We start from the raw sequence: 25,386 nt of genomic DNA, 5'->3' as shown, positions 1-25,386 counted from the left end.
TGTGTGTGCAGTGGGTTTGAATATTTCAGTATAATCAGCTGTAGCTTCAGTGAAGCGTTGGAATGAGCAGATACAGAATGTGTATATAACATTGTCATGCAGTGGAAAACTTTTTTTTTTTCTAACTTTGAAGCTACTTAAGGAGAAATTTAAGGGGAAGCTCAAGGTGCAAGGGGTTGAAATGACTCATGCATCACAGGTCCTGTGAACACTGGGGTTTAACAGCTGATCTGTAAGTAATTTTGTTGTGAGGAAAATATTTAATAATATTTAAGTTGTATCCAACAGTTGCAGCGGTGTGCCTCTGAAGAGGTGAACTGGTAGTTCAACATCCAACTCAATGGGATAAAACTCACAACCTGAAAGCCATGATGTTACACATAGTTTCACCTGAGATTTTGAATCTGAAACTTTTCTTTCTTTCTATATGCAAGGAGTCCAAAAATAAGAATTAAAACCAGTGTCAAAGAATGGGTGAAAGACTTAAATTGAATGAAATTATGAAAGATGAAATGAAATCAGCTGACTCCCAAAGCAATTAACCTGCCGCTGCTTTCGTTCCTTGAATTCTTTGAATAAGTGGCAGGATTAACATCAGCTGATGACAACGTGTGCAGTGAGATAATTAGAGTCCAGGGGGGAAATTAGTAGGAGAGATGACCGTTAAAGACATGAAAGTCATTTGTCTTTAGCTCTGCAGAAACAACGTAATGACTCAAGAAGACTGCTTTGATAATGTTCTCTACAGTCTGTAGTTAGATCAATATACCGGGACAATATTGACCTTTTGAGAAAAATCAATATTGGCGAGTTAAAGCAATATTCCACTTAGCTTTAACATGGGGGTTATTCAGCACTTGACTGCCATGAAAACCAGAATATAAACTAATCACCAAGATCAGATGCAGCTGGACGAGTTTGTAACTTTTGTAGCGTTTGGGCCACGGAAATATCCTGAAAACAACACAAGACGTTGGTGAACAGATTTAACAACAGATCCCGCTTTTAAGACAATAAAGCAGTGACTGGTCCATCCTCATTTTGCATTTCTATTCTTGGTTTACACTAAAATTAGTATTTAAAAATAAAAGTAGATCCGGTCTCTCAAACAGGAACTATCGCTCCTAAATGGTATCCCTCCGCCATGTTCACTTCTATCAATAAAAATGCTATTTGGTCAAAATTATGTTCTAAAACGCCGGACCAAAGGTAAGATTAAAATTAAAAATTAAAAATTCTGGGAGAAACACTGAAAATTTGTCTTTTTTTTTGGCATGAATGGTGAAATTTAAAGAAAAAACATTGGTAAAATATTAGCTATTGGCGGCTTCAATCCAAAAAATATGGGTATGAGCCTTCAAAAACCCATATCAGTCGAATCCTTGAAAAGATGGCATGACATTTTTTTTTTTAGCTATCTGTGAAAGTGCGCATGATGTTTAAAAACTCAAGCAGGGTTTGATGCCACCATGTTCAGAAAAATTTTCAGCTCTGATCAAAAAATGTCAGTATCGGCCTTCATAAACCCACACTGGTCGAAGCCTAGTCCACACTGCCTGAGAGTAATTTAGAGCCAAGTCTAGTCTCGGCTGAATCCTGATAGAAATGCATTGGACTGCAAAAGCACCAGAGAAAGACCCTGACAGAAACATTAGACACGGGTCAAGTGGCGGCGGCAAATGATTCTTAGCATTTGTTTTAACCTGCTGAGAACATGGGGGTCGACTGCTACGGGCTTTTTAAAACCGATACTGATGTCTTTAGACGATATTTTACACCGATGTTCAGTCTCTTGAAATTTGACCACTTTAATGCCAAAAATCCAAACATTACAAGGATTCATTGTTTCATAGCAGATCCTATCAGGGCTCAAATACTGTGATTCTCCAAACTGACTGGCACTCATTCCTTTAAAACTCCACCCATCTGGCACTTAAGTGGACCAAAACACCAGAAAATGTATTGGCTATTATACTGCTTAGCTCAGGTCTGAATATAATACCAAGAGTCACATGATCCTATTGCAAAAAACCCCCCAAAAAACGAAAACGTGTCATCAGTTCAGAATCCCAATGTTTCCTTTGAGCTAGAAATCTCTTTAGCTCTTGGCCTTTTTTATATTCTCTCTCCTTATACACTTTATTATCTCTTTTTATTTGTTTTTTTATTCTGTATTTCTTATCTAATGTCTCTATAATGTCTGCCTTATGTAAAGCACTTTGACTTTGCGTATGAAATGTGCTATATAAATAAACTTGGACTTGTTTCTGACGTTTTCCTCTACTTTCCTGCAGCCACACACTGTGCTTCTCTGATCCTTTAAGGAGGCTGAAGCGTGGACGAATGAGATGAACGTGTGTCACGATGAAGCTCTGGCTGCCGGTCTGAGCCGAGGTGGATCTGCAGCGTCTCTCTGTCCATAGAAACTCCACAGGATCGTTCAGCTCCTGCTGCATTTCAGACCTGCAGACCGAGTTCGCTGCCACCTCGGCTTCATATGACACAGAGTTCAGGTTTTGGTGGCAGCCATGTTAGCTCCACATACTGTGATCCACCATGAAATCCACTGAAACACCTAATTCTGATTACTGCTGGATTTCTCTGTCTTCAAAAATGTGTTGAATGTGAAGTCAAACAATTTATTCTGATCTATCCGGTGTTCCAGGATGGGTAAAGCTAATCTTTTTCTCTGTTTTCGAACCATTTAAATCTCTTTTCCTGCCTTCCAACATGTTTCACAGTCATCCAACAAGTAATCATTTATTTTTTTCCAAAGCATCTGTATTCTGACTACTTGAATCCGGTTACATGTACTCCATTACTCCCCCAACTCTGCAAATACATAGTGTGGCATAATGAATGCAGGAATAATGCCAAAAATAAATGTTAACAGGAGATAAAAAAAGATGATTTCAAACCCTAAACTGATGTATGCAGAGATTTGAACTAACCTGCATCACACAAAATGTATTGGGGGGAAAAAGAAGCAAAGAAAAATAGAGGAAAGAGGAAGAAAAGAACAGAAAATAAAAGAGTTATACGCAGGATTGCTCCTGTGAAGAAAATCATCTCAGTCAGTCAGCAGCCGGAAAACTGCAGGCTGGAACTCCATGAATGTAACATGACAGCAAGTCTCCAGACCAACCTACATTATATGCATAATTAACACACACTAATGCACAAGCATGTGTGACATCATTTCTCTTGGGTGGGCGCACACGCACACACACACACACACGCACACACATACACACACACACACACATATACAGTATACAAACGTACCACCAGCATAAAAAAACAGACAAAGGAAGGAAAATCCAGTTGGGACTATGTGAGTCCCATGGAGACTGAGCGGAGGACAGCGACACACCCACTGGGTGAGCAGCACATGCTTTACTGCTTCACAGTAACACACACACACACACACACACACACACTGAACATATCAAATAGAAACATTTTAACGCCAAATACACACTGAACCCTTCACCGAGCCCTTACCTGGTCCTAGTCAATGGGGTGCTGCACGATCATGTTCATTTTGCAGAATATACAGTATAATCCAGAACTAATGAAACGGAGCTGCAGCGTCAGACACTGAGACACAATTCTGTCACAAATATTCTGTAAAGCTAAAAAAAATTAGGTGTAGCAGCTCTTTAATTAGAGGTGGAAGCCAGTTTTGCTGCTGCTCTTTCTGTTCTTTTGATTTCTAACGGCGCAGACTGGACTCCCTCTCCCTCTTTCTCTCTCTGCTTCTCTCTCTCTCTCTCTCTCTCTCTCTCTCTCTCTCTCTCTCTCTCTCTCTCTTCCTTTCTCTGTCTCTCATACACACTCACTCACCATAACCCACTCACTCCCCCCTGCAAGAGGTAATAGGGAAGGGAGGGGTGCTGTGAGCGAGGGAGGTTTGTGTGTGTGTGTGTGTGTGTGTGTGTGTGTGTGTGTGTGTGCATGTGTGTGTGTGTGTGTGGAGGAGGCAGCACCTGCAATACAGTAGCTGCTTTCCTCTCATTTTTCTCCCTCAGTCTTTTACCAGCGTCAATTTTCCTACAATTAAAAACCACAAAACTTCCTGTGATACTTTCAAAATAAAAGCCGTGCACAGTCACTTTTTCTGTACCCATGGCTCCTCCGTCTGGAGTTTTCGATAATATGAACAGCTAGTAATACACTACAATCTGTACACGTGCATCTGTAAATTTAATATATTTGATAATTAGATAGTAGACGCTTCCTATATATGTATGGCATTCTGTAGGCCAATGTAAATAATGTAAACACAACATCTTCCAGTTTGTTGTATATTGCATATATGTTGATTTTTTTAAATATAATTTTTACTCAATACTATTCATACATATTTCATATTTTTTGTATATTTCCAGATTGCACCTATTCTATATTATTTTTTCTTTTTGTTTCAGTATATTCTACTATTGCTATTTTGCAATCATGATGCTGTGGTTCATTTTTCACACATACATGTCATTCATACCACTTAAAATCTTCTTGTGTTGAAATTGTCAGTTGCTTTACGCAATGTTGGGCTATATTCGTATTTGTGCTCTATTTTCTTTTATTTTTGTTCTATTGTGTTTCTATTCAGTTCTACCATTATTAACCTATGATTAATTGCTGCTACATCAATCCAATTTCCCATCTTATCTTAGTGACGAATGCCCTGTGGCGTTTTGCTGTAATAGCTTTTATTTTGAAGGAAACTCGCTTAATTTCCGGTCTCGCCCTGGTTAAATTTGGGTAACTTGCTGCATCTTTTTCTCTCTCCGTCCTGCTCGGTTTCTGCTGACAGGGCGTAATCCCAATGCACCAGTTAGCCATGCTCACTGGTTTTACTGGACTTCCCCCCCCCCCCCCCGCGCCCCCCCCCCCCCCCCCCCCCCCCCCCCAACACACACACACACACACACACACACACACACCAGCCTCGTCATTCCAGTGAATGTTCTGGCAAATTTTGTCCCCTTACATGTATGTGTGATTCAGTAGGAACCTTTTTAATGCGACACCCCATGTGTCGTCTGACCTGAGTTCATTAATTACAACCTCTCACCTGTATGAGATGTACACACACACACACACACACACACACACACACACACACACACACACACACACACACACACACACTATCGTTTGTAGAACTGAGAACCGGCAAAATATCCTCCTCATCTCTGTCCTCGTGAGAAAACACACGCACAGACAGAGAGAGAGAGAGAGAGAGAGAGAGAGAGAGAGAGAGAGAGAGAGAGAGAGAGAGAGAGAGAGAGAGAGAGAGATTGATGTGTATGTACTGCCGCCCTGTGTTGGACCCGGTTCCTCCCTCACGCAGCTTCCACCAGGTGGCGACCGACAGAAACCACTGCCGTTTTCGTTTGTTTGCCTCGCTCTTCTTCTTCTTCCGATGTGGACTGTGTGTCCAGCTGTGTTTATGGTTCCAAAATGACCAAACTGCAGCTGTTGAACGCTTACCTGACGGAGCGGTTAGCGGTGGTGGTGAGGGAGATCCTGGACGTCGTGGGAGACACGGTGACCGAGTACCGGGAGGAGACGGCCCGGGCGAAACGGGAGAACGAGAGCCTGCGGAGACAGCTGCGGGACATCCTGCTGCTGGAGGCCGAGACAGACTGGCTGAGTAAGGGCGAAGCTAGCTAGCTAGCCTCGATACGTGCCGTCCTCTCTTGTAAAGGGAGATAACTGTACGCCGAACTCCACTCAAAAATATGACAGTTTAAATCGGTAAAGGGACATACATGGTAAAACACAGATTAAGAGCTTTTTAGAGATCATTTGAAGCCGCTCATCATTTCGGCACAAATCCAATACACCAATCGGCATTCATTTCATTAAGATTTTAACTTTATAATTTGTTTACCTTTGTTATTTCCACAATCTTCTACTACTAACATTAACCGCGGCGGGCGGTAGCGAGCACTGTGTGAACAAATTAGAAAATTGTGATTTTATTGTATTGTGTTATATTATCTATATGCCGAATTCGCCATTGGAATCTAATGATTCAGAGATGGTCTTAATTCATGTTCTACCACGTGTGTATGTTTGCCAAGTCCACATTAAATTGCCAATTATTTGAATGGGGTTTTGTAGAAGGTCTTTAGATACAAAAGAGAAGGGTGTGAGATGATGGATCATCCGCGATTCAATTAAAGGGGAATACCACTCCCCTCCCCATTTAAATTATTCATGGCTGGGACAGGCTGATTATGTGTGAACACAAAAAATCCTTTCCAAAAGCTGGAAAAACAGAACCAAGATCTAATCCACAATGTCATATAACTGTATGTAGACCACTGAGCTGGTTTACTTCGTTTGTAGGTTCAAGGTATGTTGGTCTCATTTTAAATCTTTATAACCCTTTAAACCTTAATAAGCCTTATATCAGAGTGTTATAGTGCTTTATTTTTAAGCCTGTATTCAACACAGACTTGATCATTTTCACTTGCATTCCTTCATCAACCGTGTGACCTCAGATTCTAGAAAAGTGCTGAACAAATAAAGTTGCTTTATTGTTGTTATTATTCACTTTTATTCCAGGATCCACCAGGTCCAATCTGCCTTTTGCAGCTGCTGAGCAGCAGTCCAGTGATCAGGAGCTGCGGTCCTCAGTGGAGCCGGACTCGACCCCCAGCCAGCCGAAACAGCCAGCAGCCAGAGCAGTGAGCCAGACACATGAGCAGGTTGTGTCTGTCCAGTTGCTGTCGGTCCAGAGCGAGACACCGGCTGCTCAGCTTCCCCGAGACCCGGAAGGACCAGAACCGGTCGACAAGAAGCCCGGGCCTCAAGAGGCTCCGCTGAAGCCTGAGCCCGAGCCCGAGCCTCAGCAGGAGGCTTTTGGAAACGCCCCGCCTCTCACCGGCCAGGCCAGCCTGAACACTGCCTCTGCGTCTGGCCCTGGCCCTAACGTCCATGTCGACACTCCCGCACACAGAGAGGAGCCGCTCGCCCCGGTTCGAACACGAATCAAAACTGAACCTGAGGAATACGAAGTGATGGCGACCAACCCTGAGAGTCACACCGACCCCGTCTTCCCCCGTGTAGACCGGCGAGAAGGTCATCGAGCCGAGAATAGCCCTCGGGACGAGTTGCCTTTGAACGGTCCGGCTGACGACGGCGCGGTCACGGCAGCCGGTCTCAGGCAGGAGGCCGGGCACCGCTGCCCCCGCTGCGGCGAGTCGTTCGGCCAGGCCGGCAGCCTCCGCCTCCACATGGAGCAGAAACGGAAGACCTACGCCTGCGACTGGTGCTGCAAATCCTTCGCCCAGTCGGCCGACCTGCGGCGCCACCTGCGCACTCACACGGGAGAGAGGCCGCACCGCTGCACCTTCTGCTCCAAGAGCTTCAGCCAGAGAGGCAACCTGAGGAGACACCTACGCATCCACACAGGGGAGCGGCCGTACAGCTGCCCCTACTGCTACCGCACCTTCAGCGACGGAGACACCATGAAGAAGCACAAACGCACGCATTCTGGAGAGAGGCCCTACCGCTGCTTACAGTGCTCCAAGACTTTCAGCAGCGCCAGCGGACTGCAGATCCACTTAAAGAAGGACATGTGCTTCGTGTCCAACGCGTGATCCGTGGGTTCAGGACGTGCTGGGATACAGAGAAAGGTGTCGGGGTGCAGCGTGGGCGGGACGGTGACTGATGAGGCAGCTACACAGTAGCACCGGCATTATCCATGCCTTCACATTTTATTTATCTATTTATTTATACTGTTTTGCTGTGTTTTTTTTTTTTTTACTTTAAGAGAAAAGCAAATACTGGGACCATGAGGGAGACAAAGTAAAGCAGATCCACAGGGGCAAATCCAGGCATCATGACATGTTGAGTTTAAGTCTGTTACGGTTCTTCACTAGGCACTTATCACATGATGAGGAAAAAGTTACTGTATTGCATCAACCAATAAACGGCGTTGTTAGCATTCCTCTTTCAAAACAGTGGGTGTCTCTAGTGCTGCCAACCTGGTTTGTGGCTGGTGTTACCGCTTGGTTTCAATGATTAACACTAAAAATGTTGAGAAGGCTTTTTTAGGGTCACTAAATGTAGAAACTACTTCCCGACGTGACTAGTGTCTCGTGAACTAAAACTAACATGTATCACAGCATCTCTAATCAAAATGCTGCAAAGCGCTTTTACATCAAATCAACCGTATCAATTGACCGAAATTGTAAATCTTTCACACAAAGTCTCTTAAAGGGTCTTCTTTGTGTGTTTTCTGCATCAGTGCCGCCCTCTGTCGCTCAGCGATGTGAATAACAACAACAAATCATAACAGACACACGGCTCGGCCCCTCCTCAAGCAAGACGGAGGAAATTCAAACAGAACGGTAGCAGAACCCGAGCACGAGCAGCACTGGAACGATGGCGAGCGCCGAGGCCTTATCACGTGCCTTGTTGGCTTCAGAGCGAAGCGGTTTTTGGCTTACTGGCTCCTCTTTGCGACTCCAGAGCCGCACGTTTGCCGACATCTTCGAAACGCCTTAAGGAGTTATCGGTTCGCTGCGGAGCTCGTGGAGGAGTGTGAGTCTTCTGGGGGGCGTGGGAGGGTCCAACACTGTGGTAGGACGGCCTTCAAACAACAACAACAACAAAAACACCGCCTCAGCCCGCTCCTGTGGTTTCAGCAACCACCGCTAATATTTACTAGTCATATTACGCTGCAGGAAAACAGAAAGAGTACACAATTGCACCTTTAGGTTGAGCAGCGCTGTTGCTTTTAGACTTTCAGCCGAACGTGAAAACGAACAGAGGTGTAAAGCGATTGCCTTTAACTACGTCCGAGGCTTTTGACGGTTCCTCTACTATGCCTTTATTTGTTGAGGTAGATCCTTGATGGGTTTTGAAGCCGCTATGAAAAAAAGCGTAGCATTACCAGCACTAACACGTTAAAATATGTAAAATTTCATCATATGTCATTTCTGCTTACGTTATCTCACCCGTTTAAGAACAGAACGATCCCGCTCATTTTCCATTCATTGGAAGAGTCTTGAAATCCCAAACAGGCCGGGAGTTTTTCTTCCAAAACCGAGAACAGGCTGGAAAGTGAGTTTTGAAAGCCAGAAATCTCAGCAGCTGGTGAAGTGATCCTCGAGCCACTAATATTGATCAACAACCCTATCAACCCCCCACAGATATATTATGGTCATTTCGTGCCATGGGGCAATAAAAACCTTACTTATTGCACCTTTAGACGTCACCAGCTAGTCCAGATGAGATGTGATGTGTTTTAGAAGAAAGTAGATTGTAGGTCGGCTGTGGGCAAGCCGAGGTTTGTGATCTACTCAGCAAACAGAAATGGAGAAAACATACTCTACTCAGATGATATATTCCCATTCTGCTGAATTCTTGACCTGTTTTGCTCAGCTGCACTGTGCTCTGGTTTTGTGCTCTGGTTTCCATTATTGTGCATTTACTATGAGGGATAAGTGCAGGAAAGATGCCTAAGTAACCTCCTTATCTAAGTGAAGAACTGTGTGGTAAAAAACTAGATGAGTAGTGATACTTTATGTTCCCTAACAAGTTAATAGTCACAAGCTAAGATGAACTCCAGAGATATTGGAGTTAATTTGTGTATTAAATGGCACTAATTATCTAGTGAGAAGAGGCTAATCTTCTTTGTCATTGTCCTGTTTCAACATAGACTGATCTGCGCAATACTAACAGTAGAAAATATATTCTTTTCAGTGTTGGAAAGCTTGAATCCTCCAGATCGTACCCTTGGATGATAATTCCTCTAAGTAATAATTATTATATAACAATAAATGTATGAGATGGCGACAGTGAAGGGAGACTGGGACCGCAGAGACGATCGAGAAACAGACTTGTGATATTTCACACTCTGCTCAGTCAAGATCCACAGAAAGCAGGAATGGAAACTTTCCACAGCTGAACAAGCCGATGAGAGGAAGGACTCAAACTGTGGCATAAATGGGGGTTACGGTGTGAATGGATGTGTGTGTGCAGAGCCTTTTTTTTGTGCGATTGTCAGTATTTTGTATTGAAGTGCAACAAACCTCCCATTTTTTTTTTTTTAGGTCAAGTAAATGCTGAACGAAACTGTTACGCTTCCAAAAATATCGATTAGCCATTTCAGTTTTGTTTGCAGGATATTTTATAAATCACACATAGATGCACCGGTCTTCTGAAGGTCCCATAACTCACACTTTTTTATTAATTTAGATACAAATTCAAAATGTCAATACACAATATCATCTTCTATTTTAATATTTTCTGGGGAGAAAAATACATCTTTAGGAACTTAATGGTCCAACCTGATAAGAATCCGAAGAGAAAGAGGTTATCTTTTTAAGTTTTATATGATAAAACGTACATTTCCCCAGCTATTCTGGTTCGGTTTGTATCGAAGTAAACATTAATATAAAGTGGATGATGGCAGATGGGTCTGAGCTGAAATTGTCCCTCACCCGGATATTAATCGGCTGAACAATAACTGCTGTAATTTATTGGTTTTTGTGTGCATCTCTTTTCTGTCTGTCTATCCACAACGAAGAATGCTGATTTATTAAAAGTTTTTTTCCAAAATTGCTGTTCTTTTTCTTGTGTTTATTTTCATCCATTCAGATTAAATCAAGACAAGCAGCTGAGCACAGTATCAAGGCTGCTAAATTGCAAAAGTTAATATATCTGACTAATGCTTGGCATGGTTAAATATCTCCAGCTTCCATTGTCTTTGATGCAGTCCGTGAATCCATCGCACGTCCTCCATCGATTCACACTGAGGAAATGATTCATGCCTCAAAGTGAGTTGGTGTTGCTAAGTTTTAAAGGACAGTTACCAGAAAGTGGGAGTGATGTGTAATGAGAAATTTGAAGCGAGGAGAGGATCGGGCTATAAAAGCAAAATCCCCTGTGTGTGTTTGTAATGGTCGTAAACTGCCGCAGAGGTAGAAGGGAGATGGTGACAGATGCTGCCAGCAGGTTTCTGGATATCAGTGATGTCAATATTGTGATAATATCTGTATGAAGGGATGTGTTACAGGGAGTAAGCAGAAGCCGAGAGTAACTGGGCTTAGCTAAAAAAGATCATGGTAAACAGAATTTGAGTTTTTAAAGACTGAAATAAATCTGACTGAAGCCTAAAATAAGTACAGAGAACAATAAAACTCTTTCAAACTTATCAATTTCAGTCGCCTTTTCTGCATTGCACGCCATTAACTGCCAAGGCAATAAAAAGCCTGACTGCTTCTCCATCTCACCTGGATCAATATGTTTCCTCTTGCCTGGGTAATTTTTGAGCGAGATTATCAGGGTTAGTAGTGACAGTGAATTTGGCCATTTCCAGGTCTTGAATAGTTTGGGAATTACACAAGTATGGAAAGTTGAAAGTATGGAAAGTATGGAAAATAGTCTGGTCTGTCATATGGATTTATGGAAAGTATGGAAAATTTTGCTGTTCAGGTCTGATACACACATATCTTCACATTTTATGTAGTTGTAGACCCACTTTCTATCCACATGCTTTGTTGATGTGAAGAATATTCTTCAAACAGAGTGGTATGGCCCTGTTAACAGTCATATTACCCAGCCACTAATCAACATACAGTATATAATATTGAACAACGAACACCCAAAAATCTTCAAATCCAGTCAAGGAATTAAGATCTGGAAAAAGTCTGGAATTACAAAATGGAAACTGTGTAGGAACCCTGTGTTATAGGCTTTGGGTTATACACCTCATGATGAAGAAATACTCAACAATTGGATATGCATAAGCTACCTTGATGTACCAGGAGGTGGCAGTGTGCAATAAGACATACCAGTGAAGATACAGCAGAGTTTGAGTTGCATGTCTTTTATACTGGTAAGTCCTGGCTCCAGTTCCCAACCATTATCTGTAATGTGGGATTTGGTTCCAGTGAACTTAACACAACAGTGGTTAGGCTGTTGGAGCCAAGCCAGGTTCAAGGCAACATGTCTGAACCAGATTTACTCCACTTGAATTAGTCTCCATCAAGAAGTTGTGGTGCGTCCTGGTGGCTCAGTTGGCGAAGGTGTGTACCATGTTACTGTGACATCCTGGGCTCAAATCTGGCCTGGGACCTTTGACAAATGTTGTTTCTCTCTCCCAATCTTTTCTGTCTCTCTCCACTGCACTATCAGATAAAGGCAAAAATGACAAAAAATATCATCTAAGACTAATAAAATGATGAGATTTTGTAGTGTGTCATTTCTGCTGAGGTGGATTCCTAGTAAGAGTTGGAGTAACATATTAAATCTTGAATTACAGTTACTGCTTATGCCAAAACCCCCAAAACACTTGGCATAGGTCTATACAGTGGAACCTGTCTGTTATCCCAGTCCAAAAAACCCAAGCTGAACCTCTTCAACACCTCCACTCCATTACATAGTAAGAAGAAGACATGAGGGGCTTTGTAAATTTGTGTTATTGTGTTCTCCATGATGCGTTTGGTGTAACCCAAAACAAAGGAACCTTGAGGACGGATAAAGATCCTGGAAAGTTTACTTGCCAACGGAGGACGCATCAGATGGAGACTTGGCCGACGAGAATGAATGGAAAGCTCCAAGATTCACTGTGAGAATGACGCATCATGTCTCAACAGTGCTACAGTCTATAGTCTTAGAGTCTTAATTGATCATGCGACATCAAGCACATCTCAAACTGTGAAGATGTTCTCCGTTCTTCACTGAAACCTGCTGGCATCTGTCACCATCTCCCTGGACGACTGAAATGAATCCGCACAGACGTGTTATCCCCGTTTCACCCCCTGCTTTGGTTCTTACAGGCCCCTCCAGAAACATTTCTCTGTCTACAGGTGACACCAGTGTATTTGCCAGAAACAGGCAGGACCTGGACGCCTCACCCTGACCCGCAGGACGCACGCAGCGCCCGGCCAGAACATTACACTTGGCGGGGGAACCACACAGTGGAGGTGTCAGCGGTGGAGCTAACAGCCCCACACATCATTACACCACATACTGAGCCATTAGGAACTGTACTGACTACTCCCTGCATGAAGAAACGCCAGATCCCTACAATCCTCACGTTGCAGATGGTTGGTTCATGCTCCGTGACCTGCAAGGCATCAAAACACAACCTGAGGATGTAAAATCAGTCCCTGTTAAAGCTGCATTAGGCCTACAGACTCCACACAAGACACGCATATGCTAACACAAGTCCTTGACCTACGTAAGCAGTCTGCACTCGTCTGCACTAGTACGCACTCGTCCAGCAGCTTCCTAGAGCCCTGTCTGAGGTAATGCTGCATTTATCCACAAGGGGGAGTAAAGCCACTAGTCTGGAGCATAGAAGTATTATCTGGAACATAAGAGCAGAGTGTTCAAAACGACTCCTGTAGAGGAATGTGTACTTGAAGTTGAAAAGTAGACGGTACTGCCAGATCAGCCAGTGTCTCTTCTAACTGAGCCACCGCCATTTCCATTTGTTTACACAGAAGCAAAAAAAAAAAAAAAGGGAAATCTGCACTCTCAAAAAGATATCTTGATTAATTTATTTTATATGAGTCAAATAAAAAATATGCAGCATGGCAAACTAACAAGAAAACACAACGTTTCGCCTGTAGGCTTCATCAGGCCATTTGTCAGCGACTTTCTTTGTTTCAATTGTTTACACAGGAAATTACTTCTTCATTGGTAGTTGTTCATTTAGTAGTATTTTTCAATTAGCATCCCTACGTGAAACGCATGACATTGCAGCAGACGTCAGCGTTGCATTGCAAATTTTTGACCACACATTTTGCTACACAAGAACACGAGAAACGGCCCTTGCGTTTCTCTTTGCGTTGTTGCATGCGTTGCTTACGTAGAGTATGACGAGCCTTAGGCAACGCCGCATGTTGGCGGCACCAAGTGGCAGCAAGAGGCAACTTTTTACTGAGACTTCAGTACCCAGAAGTCACGTAATGTCAGTAAACTGCACAAATCCAAGAAGTCAATACTTATGTCCATGTGGAGAACGTTCTTCCCAAGTTATGTTGGGGAGAATTAACTTCTCAGGAACGCGAGAACAGAGAACATCTTCACGGTTTGAGATGGACTGGAGAACAGAGAACATCTTTACAGTTTGAGATGGACTGGAGAACAGAGAACATCTGGAGAACAGAGAACATCTTCACAGTTTGAGATGGACTGGAGAACAGAGAACATCTTTACAGTTTGAGATGGACTGGAGAACAGAGAACATCTGGAGAACAGAGAACATCTTCACAGTTTGAGATGGACTGGAGAACAGAGAACATCTTCACAGTTTGAGATGGACTGGAGAACAGAGAACATCTTCACAGTTTGAGATGGACTGGAGAACAGAGAACATCTTTACGGTTTGAGATGGAGTGGAGAACAGAGAACATCTTCACAGTTTGAGATGGACTGGAGAACAGAGAACATCTTCACAGTTTGAGATGGAGTGGAGAACAGAGAACATCTTCACAGTTTGAGATGGACTGGAGAACAGAGAACATCTTTACAGTTTGAGATGGACTGTGTGCTTGATGTCGCATGATCAAATTAAGACCCAAAACATAGATGAGCAGGCACAAGCTTTTCCAGTTCTTGGGCTTTTTCAAATATTACCTGATGAATTTCAGGCAGCAACGTTTTCCCAAAATGGATTTATAACATTTTGGAATCAAATCCTTCATTTGAGTATTTTTGGCTGAAGTGGCCTTTTGAGACACTGGATCTGTTAGTGCTGCGTGTTTCACGCTACACCAGCGGCCCTACAGTAGTTATGCAAATTTTAATCCGTATATGTATGTCTAATTAAATAATTTAAATACTCTAAGGTATTTTCAAGTTAAATATTAACTTGAAAATACCTTAGAGTATTTAAATTATTTAATACCAAAAACCTTGGAATTTTGCAATATCAAAGCAGAAAACCATTATTCATACTCTATGTGGTGAGTAAATGATGAGTTCAATGCGGTGTTCACATCTAGCTCTGCAGGCTTTCATGTCTTTTATATGTATGGTTCGGCACTGAGCGGTCCAGTCTCTGTGTATAGGAGGGATGTTACAGTATTGATTGTTTACCATGTGCTGTATTGATTAGTTAACTTCCTGCCTCAGAAGGGGATGCTGACCTTAAAGGCCTGTGTGCTGATGGACGATGTTGACTTATACAGTGAATACTGTCCTGTGCTGCACCTGGAATATAATTGATTAATGTAATATGTTCCAGGTATCCAGCCTTACAGCGATGTTTCACTGTGGCAGAAATCGTTCACTCTGAATAGCCTGATATGTGTTGAATTACAGTCAACCTGCAACATCAGCGGCCCTGAAAACCTATAGGTTTTCTGACTCTTTTGACACTTTTTTTCAAAATTGCTATTTTTTAATCCTTATTATTTCAGATACAACCAATTTACACTGTGTTTGTCTTCACAAATTGCCAGATTTTATGCTTGATATTCTGTACATTATACTTGAAACTATTGACTTATTCTGGTTATGAATAGTCATGACTTTCATTGAACCTGTGCTAGTAGGTTACCTCAGTCTACTCAAGGAAAACAGAGATCAGATGGCAAAAAAATTCTAGTGGTTCATTTATATTGATAGTTCAGAATACAGTAGTCTGAAGCCCACAGATATAAATGAGCACTATCACAATATAAGCTATCTGAATACACCAAAGTTATGGTAATGGATAAATTCCACTCCAAAAAGCAAAAAAGTCATATGCCATTTAATCAGAAAACTAATTACGAAGTCTTTAAAATGCACAATTCTGTGAAAAGATTACTTTTGTTACTATTATCTGTAGCACAGCTGTTGCCTGTATTCAGGTGGCAGAGTCATTCACACTTGGTCAGGTAAGATGGTGTTGGTGGAGCTCTGTTTCTACCCCTCAGGGGGAGAGCAGTACGCCATGAGCAACATCCACAGTGTGTGAGCGCCTGGAACAGATCCAAACTCAGCGTTGTACTGTATTGCATTCCAAATTTATTGTTGCATTGTACATAAAACACCTCATAGAAATGTAAGAACAACACCCCTGGAAAGCACAAGATCAGTGTAAACAGCAATTGGAACAATATTGTATAGAAAGCCACATTCATACATTCAATCGTGCATAAAGGATGAACAATAATACCGTGAACAGAAGAAATTTAACGTGGACCGTACCTGAATGATTTATTATGTCTCGCTTAAAGAATACCCTTGTACACTTTCAATTAGAAAACAGGCAGGGGGAGTAAGGGGACCGTATACCAATATAAAGAAGTATATCAACATATTGCATCATGCAACAACAAGGAAGAACTACTTGTATTGTTATATCATCATCAGTTGATGGCAACGAATAGCAAACAGTTGATCAGGTGAAACAGTTGATTTTTTTTTTTTACACTCTTGTCGAGGAGTGCAATAGAAATGCTATCCATGTGTTATGGAGCATGGCAATAAACATGTGGATTATCAAAGTGGAAGAGAAATGATATCAAAAGAACCTCGGGATATAATAGGGTTCGACCGATACGGGTTTCTGAAAGGCGATGCCGATGTTTTTGCATTGAAGCTGCCGATAGCTGATGCTTTGTGCTGATATTTGGTATCTTTAAATTTGACCATTTTCATGCCCCCAAAAAAATTGCAAGGATTCAATGTTTCACCCGCGGTTTTATTCTCATCAGGGTGGAAAAGCCTCTAAACCATCACTTAGACCATCATGAGACACTAAAACTCTCCACTGAAACCAAGGAAATCATCTTACAGTTCGTAGCTCTTTAAGGCCGGGTGAGGCACCTGGGAAACCCTGGGATATATTACTGCCTTTAAATAAACTATTATTTTACAAAAAAAACATTATTGAACAACTGTAGGAATAAAATCAAATGTGTAAAGAAAATCTAATTTCATTGCAGGTTTTGCAGACTGTTATGTGTATGTAGCTCCCTCATGTCAGAGGTGGACGACACTGACTGGCCGATATCTGATATTTAAAGGATAAGTTTGTTCGATTTTGGACCTATATATAATTTGTCTCTTCCATACCTGTAGTACTTGGTCCCACAGACAATATTGTCTCCAGAGTCAGCTGTCAGTTGAAACAGCGAGCTCCGCTGCCTCTTGCTGTTAACAATCAGTCCAAACTGTTTGTCAAAATATCTCCAAAAAGCCGTTTGTGGCTCCACAGAGGAGTTGAGTGGAAACATGACTCAGTTCCTCCATTACGCACACTTTGACTCATCAGAAAATCACAGAACTATTTTCCCCTGCCACAACACAGACTGCTGTGGGGTGAAAGGCGGTTCCTGGCGGAGTGATCTAGTTTTGGACGGTCAGGTCAGATTGTAAACAGTAGAGTTTGGTAGAAGACGATCCACTGAGTGGAAATGGTGCGGTGCTGCTGCTTCCCGGTTCCGAGGAGAGAAATACATCAATCAATTTCACAGACTGGCTTTTTTGGAGATATTTTGACAAACAGTTTGGACTCACTGTTAGCAGCAAGAGGCAAAGGAGCTCGCTGTTTCAACTGACAGCTGACTCTGGAGCCAATATTGTCTGTGGGTCCAAGTACTGATAAACAAATTATATATAGATCCAAAATCCCCGAATGTATCCTTTCGCAAAAGGCCGATATCAGCCTGATGTATCGGCAAACCAACACATCGGTCTAACCCTAGAATGTGACCTGGTACTGACCTGGAGGTATGATGTTGAGCTGTAAATGCTGACACTGGTGATGGGGCCAACGAGCATCTCCATCTGGACTACTGATGAATCATGAAGGCACACCAGCATGCACTGGCCATTTTTACGTCATTCTGTTCTCTAGCCTCCTCAGTGGGACTTATCCTACGCTTTTCCTCTCAGTTACTACTCTTTTATTCCTGTGGTGAAGTTGCATGAGTCCACCCCACATGCTGTATATTAACCAAGCGGCTCTCCGTTAACCCTGCCGATCGCCATCAGCCGCTCCGCTGTAGAGCCAATGGAGGCGTTGCGTCGGTCTTAGTCGTGGCTCAGGGTCCGGGGCAGCTCGTTGGTCAGGACGTGCCACCGCTCCACCCGCTGGCCCTTGTTCTTGAGGCAGTCCGTCCAGTGGCGGAGAGCGTCGCCCTGGGAGTGACAGCTCAGACAGACGCCACCTAACACAAACCACACACAAGGGGAATATAAGGCCGATTGATATAGTTCACCACCGAAAGATAAGGACAGTTCCAGTGTTGGTGTTTTTGCTCATTTTTGACGTTCCTTTACTGCTTTGCATTCCTGTAGATCGTTTTCCAGTGCTTTTATCACAATATGATATAAGTGCCTATTTTTCCTTTATTTTAGTGTAAATATTTTGAAACAAACGCTGTGTCTTACTCCCAGTAAAGAAGAAAGCAGCAAAATCAAGCTTTAATTTCTGTTTCATTTTACGAACTAGTAAGCATCTTGTTTTGGTTTGTACATTAGCTTTGCTCGGTAGTTAGTTACTAGGAATGCTTACATCCTGCAATCAATCATAATGCAACTGATATAAAATATTGCGTGAATTTTGCAAAAAGGCCACATGTTTTCAGACGGTGTTTCTGGACTGGTGGGTCGGGACCAAAAAGTGTGTTTAGGAGGCGCAGACAGAAAACAGTGGAGAAGGATTGATAGACACTGGGTCACAACATTTTGTCCAAGGTAAAACTTGTGTCACACAGTTCGCATCACATGGCAGAATGACTCCAGCATCAGCATCAGCCAGCCGTCTCACCTATGAAGTCATTGGAGCGCCCCAGGTCGTAGTCCCACACCGTTATCTCCAGCGTCTTGTTGGCCAGCTCCGACAGGGAAATCTCATAGAAAAACTCCTGCAGCGGACGGAGAGACAGAGTGGACACTACTGGACGCTCCCGGCTCCTCCACACACACACACACAGTGATGCAGAGATGAGCTTTTTAAGATCTGATTTATCATGAACTGGAGGTCTGTTAGGTCCAGTGTTAAAAACTTTTACACTGCTGTTTCATTTTTTCGGGATATTGGAAGAAAAAGTTACTGACTTTGCGGCTACAAATCATTTCTGAAAAAGTAAACATTTTTTCCCCCCCTGAATGATGCAGACACTCCCTGGACCAATCAGAAACAACACGCATCATCCCTCCAAGTTCAAAATCAGACCGGTGCTGCAGCAGTTAAAGCCTTTAAAAGTTTTACATTTTGTTCTTTGATTATAGCACCCTCATCAGGCCAATGTGTTTTTCCAAAGCACTCCAGTTCATGAAAAATAAGATTAATTAACTATCCATAATAGGAGTCACACTTCAACAAGATCTAACATTTAATGTATAATGCTAACTACCTGAACTTTTCTCACTGGGTATTGGCCAGGCGGGATATATTCTGTTCTTTGAGCGCTTTAGATGCACACAAATATACTACGCAAGCCATATTTGACACTAGATACTATGTACTATCTTCTATATCACATACTATGCAATTTTCACTCAGGATACTGCAGTAGTCCACATGGTAATTGCTGCAAAAATCCGGTTCATAGCAACGCAAATAAGCTCCTAACCTCATTATGAAAAGCGCAAATAAGATTCCTGGCTATTAGTGATACTGAGGCAAGTACACCTTATCCTGTTTACTGTCGTTTCTGTAGTCTGCCCCAACTCGATTTCCATGGCATCCAACCGCTTATTGAAAATACTCTGTTTAATCATTTACACTGTAAACACCAGGGACTGGACCCAGAGTGAGAGCGGTTTGGTTGTGTGATTTCCCGGGATGACGGAGAGGGAAGCTCGTCTGATGTGAATAATGCAGCGAGGGGAAGAGAGAGAAGAGAGACGCACTGAAGAAGCGGCTCCGCTGACGGTAATGGGAGTTGCGGAGAACGACGAGGAAAAAAGGAGTGTGAGATATTAAAGATGTTTCCTGTGGGCTTTGGTGAACAGCAGGAGGGAGAGGTGGGAATACTGTGTGCAGATGGAGATGGAGAAAGAGAGGTTTAAATAAAACAATGGCTGCACTGGGGAAGAGAGAGAGAGCGAGAGAGAGAGAGAGAGAGAGGGAGTGGAGATATCCAAGCGTACGTCTCATTAACATCAACATCTGTGAGGAAGAAAAAGATGGATGGAGAACGCAGAGTTGCCGTTAGACATGCTGTGACAGCCGGAGGCTGGTGGAGGGGGGCGGGGGGGTCGTACCTCGTTGAATTCGGGGTTGAGGGTCTTTTTGATCACCGACGTTTTGTGCTTTGATTTCTTCTGTATGTCGGGCTTCAGGTATCTGATGGTGGAAGAAGAAAAGGAGGGAAAGGGGAAAAGGGGGAAGGGAAGGAGAAGTCGTCTTTGATTTGTCTTTGATTTGATGTTTTCTCTTTTCAGCACGCACACCCGGTGATGTACTGGTATAAATATCATATAAACAAAAATCTGTTCTATTTTCAGAAAGAAAAAAACATGATTTTATTCTGTTTTTGCTTTACACTAGGAAGGATTTTGGGGGTCTAACAGAAAGCCAACAGGCCATGAACTGAAGTAAAGGAAATATAGTTATAAGTAGTATTTCTTTGCATGATTTATCTAACAAATCTCACAAAACTGGTTTGTATAGAGAGCAGGTCTAGGAAAACTCATGGAGGGACATTTTGGAAGCTGAGATATTTAAATTCTACAATTCAAAACAGCCGTCAGGTGACTGCAGTTTGGTCTTTCTAGTGTTAAAAGCCCCTATCTTTGTATAACTTAAATCACTTTGATACTGCTTGCTATGATGCATACTGTGGATTTACATCAGCCTAAAGAAAAGGGAGGTAAACCGAGTGTCGGTGGGTTTTTCCTCCACTACACCTGTGTGTGTGTTCGCCTCCATACAGGATCAGAAGCAGTCAGCATCAAACATGAGCTGCTGTCTCTTTTTCCCCAGATAAACAAATCAATGTTTGCTAGCAGGCAAAATGATTTATTGAAGAGTATGATCCAGGAAACACATAAAATAATATTTCCTGGATCCACTTTTAACTAGGATTAGACTGATATGGGCTTATTGAAGCTGCCGATAGCTGATATTTTGTGCCAATATTCAGTATCTTTACATTTTTCCATTTTAATCCAAAGAAATTACAAGTATTCAGTGTTTCCCCCTGAAATATCTTTTCATCAGGGTGGAAAAGCCTCTGAAACAGCATTTAGAGCATCATGGGACACTAAAACTCTCCACTGAAACCAGACTAATGAAATCCTTTTAGTGTCAGCAGCTCTTTAAGGCAGAGAGACCCACCACATCAATTCAATGGTAGAGAAACTCTGGGAAAAATCACTGCCTTTAAATGAAGAATTCATTTACAAAAAAAACGTCACTGAACACTTAAATGAATAAATGAAATGTGCAAAGAAAATCAGATTTCATTTTATTTTTGCAGACTGTTTCTCTGTAGCTGTAGTCAGACTGGCTGATATCTGATTTTTTTAAATAAAAGGCCAATATCAGCAAAGCAATATATCGGTCTAACACTACACTTTTAACCTTATTTGCAGAAATACAATTTTAAGGCTCGGTTTTCAAAATGAAAGTCAGAAACTGCTGCTGAGTACGAGTCCCCAGAGCAATTTTGGTGGTTGATCATCCATGAATCTCTACAGCGGTGTGTGTGTGTGTGTGTGTGTATGTGTGTGTGTGTGTGTGTGTGTGTGTGTGTGTGTGTGTGCGCTCCAAAATGAAAATGCTCCATCAAGGTGAAATATATATCAGCTAAAGCAGTAATTAGCCTCCCTGATCCCAACGCTGTCATAACCCTCACAGGACCGCACACTGCTGTGGATACTGCAGCCTGGCTGTATAATATAACAGTTTCTATAGAGTGAGCTCATCCCACACCACAATTAAATTTAGTTTCACCCTCCCAGAGTGTGCGGACTGAGCGAGGAGACAGGCGAGGAGACAGGCGAGGCCACCGCAAGCACAGGAGGAGCTGGAGCCGGCCATTCTCCACCGCCCCCGCCCCCGGAGGAATTTAATTAGTCTCGGCTTCAGTGGAGAGTTTTAGTGTTAAAATCTGTTTCAGAGCCTTTCCACCCTGACCCGGACGACACTGAGAGACGCTGATGCACACAGTCAGGAACAGACTCACAAAATACTGCAAGTTCCACTACAGTAAGGAAACACATATGTATATTTCCATTTTTTATTTGAAGTAGGATTTGACTGATATGGGTTTTTGAAGGCCGATACCGATATATAATATTAAGATTGAAGCTGCCGATAGCTGATAGTTTGTGCCAATATTCAATATCTTTAAATTTGACCATTTTTATACCTAAAAATGACAAGTATTCAGTGTTTCCCAAGAATTTTCTTCTTGTCAGGGTGGAAAAGCCTCTGAAACAGCATTTAGACCATCATGGGACACTAAAACTCTCCACTGAAACAGACTAATGAAACTTTTAGGGTTATCAGCTGTTTAAGGCAGAGTGACCCACCACACCTATTCAATGGTAGAGAAACTCTGGGAAACATGACTGACTTTAAATGGAAAATAAAACTAAATGAATAAAGAATAAAATGTGCAAAGGAAATAAAATGTCATGTCAGGTTTTGTAGTTTGCAGTTTTTTTTCCCATCTTATTAGAACTGGACAACACTGACTGGACGATATCTGATATTTAATAAAAGCACAATACATACAATATATTGGTGTAGCCCTAATTTGAAGGCCATAAATGAAATATATGAACTTTCAACATCAACATAATGCCAAGTTATATTGCTGAAAATTAGAAACGGTTCTTGAAGGAGCGCTTGAAACTCTGAAAGGCTTGTAATTTCGCTCGATTCTTGTCTTTTTGTTCACTGTGATTATTATTTTACCGCTGTTAGGGATATTATTTTCATGTGTTACTACAGTCAAATGAAAAACTGTATAGCTTTAATAATAAACAGTAATTAGTAATAAATCATACTGAATCATTATTACAGTGTGGCCCCAGTATTGTGATCATAACATCAGGAGCTTTCTGGCAGTCTCTAACACACACACACACGCACACACACACACACACACATCCTTCACAGCTCAGAGGAGAAAAGGGGATGCCTGTGCACGTCCATACATCAGCGGCGTCGGGGGGGGGGGGGGGGGGGGCGGCTGCTGTCTCCGAGCCACTTTGCCAGCAGAGAAGTAATTGGTTTTGACCGGTTATTCTAACAGATGACATGAGGAAATAATAAAGGCGAGGTGGAGCCGGGACGGAAACGCTCGGTTGCTCTCTCTTTATCACTCCGCTGCAAACCGCTGTCTTGCTAATGGGAAGAGAAAAGATGTCTGGGGCCCCGTTCCATTTTACAACCCCCCCCCCACCACCACCTCCCCCCCACCTTCTTATCGAGCGGCGGTGGGCAGGTTTCACACCGGTTGTTGACATATTTGTACGTTCTGTGGGCCTGGCAGGAAATGAGTTGCGCCCAGGGGCTGCCGGCTGGAATATTAGACCTGTTAATTCTCCCATTTTCCCTGAATTGACTCGCTCAGCTTGAATCCCAGCATTGTCTCTGACGCAAATTATGAGCTGCTGCCTCATAATTGCACCAGACAGCTGATACTGCTATGACTGTGGGGTTCGACTGGGGTTCGACCGATAACCTGGTTTTGGTTTTTGATTCGATATCGCTAAATGTGACCATTTCCATGCCACAAAGCATAAAACATTTACAAGGAGTGTCAGTGTTTCTCCCAGAACTGTATTCTTGTCTGGGTGGAAAAGCCCCTGAAACAGCATTTAGGCCATTTTGGGGAAACTAAAGCTCTTCAATGAAAGCCATAAAAATGAAATTCTGGTGGTGTGTCAGCAGCTGCTCCAGGCAGAGCGAGGCAGGTTTCACTGCGGGTTTTAAAATCCTCCCACACCACACTGGAACGATTTCTCTGGTCGGACATCTGATGTAAAAATAACAACATAACATGTTGACCAGCTGCGGTCAGAGAGGAGCATCAGAGGTGAACCGCACCGACTCGATATCTGATTTATTTACTTGAGATGTTTATTAATTTTCTTTCATTAAAATGCACAACATCAGATTACAAAGAACAACCAATTCCATTGAAAAAAATTAAAATAGAACCTTTCAGCTCTAAAACAAACATATAAGTAAGAGGCTATGTTACATAATAATAATAAGAGAGACTCAGGAAGAATAGACACAAAGATGACACTCTAGGCAAAGTAAACCCCGCTGTCAGAGTAGAAGAGACATCTGGACCAATGTTTGCAAGGAAGGAAGGGTTCCCAGATTTTAAAGAACACATTATCTTTTGAGCGCAGCACGTATTTTAAATAATCTAGGGAGGCGTAGTCAAGTATAACTCTGTGCCAGCGATACCTGATTTTTAACAAAGGGCCGATATGCGCCTGATGTATCTGCGAGCCAACATATCGGTCTGACCTCAGTCACGGCACAGCGAGCTGACACGAGCGCTGCGACGCCATAACTTCCAAAATTGACAAATCTGTGAGTCGCCCCCGACCCCCTCGGCTGTCAGATGCCCTCGTGATGCCGCTCTGTATTCTGACTGCATGCGAAGGAAACTGAGCGTCTTCCCCTGTGAGCCGGAGGAAACGAAAAGCATGAAGAAGAGCCTCAAATCCCCGGGCTTTCACCCCCCCACCCCCGAGTTTCCCTCTGACACGCCGGCGCCGAGAGGAGACGCTGCTTAAACTCCATACTCTTTTTTTTAAAATTCATTTCATTATCTCATTAATGCATAGGTTTAGTATTTGGTTAATCTCTACAGTGAGTTTCATGAGTATTTGGACAAAAATACACTGGGATTTTTCATAAATTTAGTATTTGGTTAACCTCTACAGTGAGTTTCACGAGTATTTGGACAGGAATACACTGGGATTTCATAAATGTAGTATTTGGTTAACCTCTACAGTGAGTTTCATGAGTATTTGGACAAAAATACACTGGGATTTTTCATAAATTTAGTATTTGGTTAACCTCTACAATGAGTTTCATGAGTATTTGGACAGGAACACAATGGGATTTTTCATAAATTTAGTATTTGGTTAACCTCTACAATGAGTTTCATGAGTATTTGGACAGGAACACAATGGGATTTTTCATAAATTTAGTATTTGGTTAACCTCTACAACATGGGTCTCAAGCTCGCGGCCCGCGAGACGATATTTTGTGGCCCCCACCTTAATATGAAAGTTTAATGTTAGTGCGGCCCGCGAGTTTTATATGGATCGCACTTTACAGTATTGTGTGCGGAGCTGAACGAACCTACCAATCACGGTGGCGTATATGGCTCTCGGGGGTGGGACATCGACCGGGCTTGATGCAAGCAGAGAAACATTTCTCAATGAGTGAAAGTTACAGCAGCGTTGCCATGGAGAGTTTTCTTC

At 42.5% G+C, this 25,386-nt stretch overlaps 2 protein-coding genes across 2 annotated transcripts in view; one reads left to right on the top strand and one right to left on the bottom strand.

The window, feature by feature from the left end:
* The first annotated feature begins 5,453 nt into the window (after positions 1–5,453).
* LOC139907725 (uncharacterized) lies at positions 5,454–7,616 on the top strand. Its single transcript, XM_071894224.2, has 2 exons — positions 5,454–5,659; positions 6,580–7,616. Exons 1-2 carry the CDS (start codon positions 5,467–5,469, stop codon positions 7,614–7,616), a joined length of 1,230 nt encoding a protein of 409 aa, XP_071750325.2. The 5' UTR covers positions 5,454–5,466.
* A 10,387-nt stretch (positions 7,617–18,003) lies between these two features.
* Positions 18,004–25,386, bottom strand: part of doc2a (double C2-like domains, alpha) — a 108,945-nt gene continuing 101,562 nt past the window's right edge. Inside the window, exons 10-12 of the mRNA XM_071894630.2 lie at positions 20,185–20,266; positions 18,743–18,839; positions 18,004–18,140 (exon numbers count right to left, since the gene is read on the bottom strand). Coding sequence (XP_071750731.1) covers positions 18,004–18,140; positions 18,743–18,839; positions 20,185–20,266 — 316 coding nt within the window. The remainder of the gene's footprint in view (positions 18,141–18,742; positions 18,840–20,184; positions 20,267–25,386) is intronic.

Source organism: Centroberyx gerrardi, chromosome 7 (genome assembly GCF_048128805.1).
Source record: "Centroberyx gerrardi isolate f3 chromosome 7, fCenGer3.hap1.cur.20231027, whole genome shotgun sequence".
NCBI classification, from domain to species: domain Eukaryota; kingdom Metazoa; phylum Chordata; class Actinopteri; order Beryciformes; family Berycidae; genus Centroberyx; species Centroberyx gerrardi.
Note: the sequence above shows the minus strand (reverse complement) of the source record. Positions and strands in the feature narration are given on the sequence as shown.

Coding starts and splice junctions, on each gene's coding strand:
- LOC139907725 (XM_071894224.2), top strand. CDS start 5,467: ATGACCAAACTGCAGCTGTTGAACGCTTACCTGACGGAGCGGTTAGCG. Junction 5,660..6,579: donor GGCCGAGACAGACTGGCTGA/GTAAGGGCGAAG, acceptor CTTTTATTCCAG/GATCCACCAGGTCCAATCTG.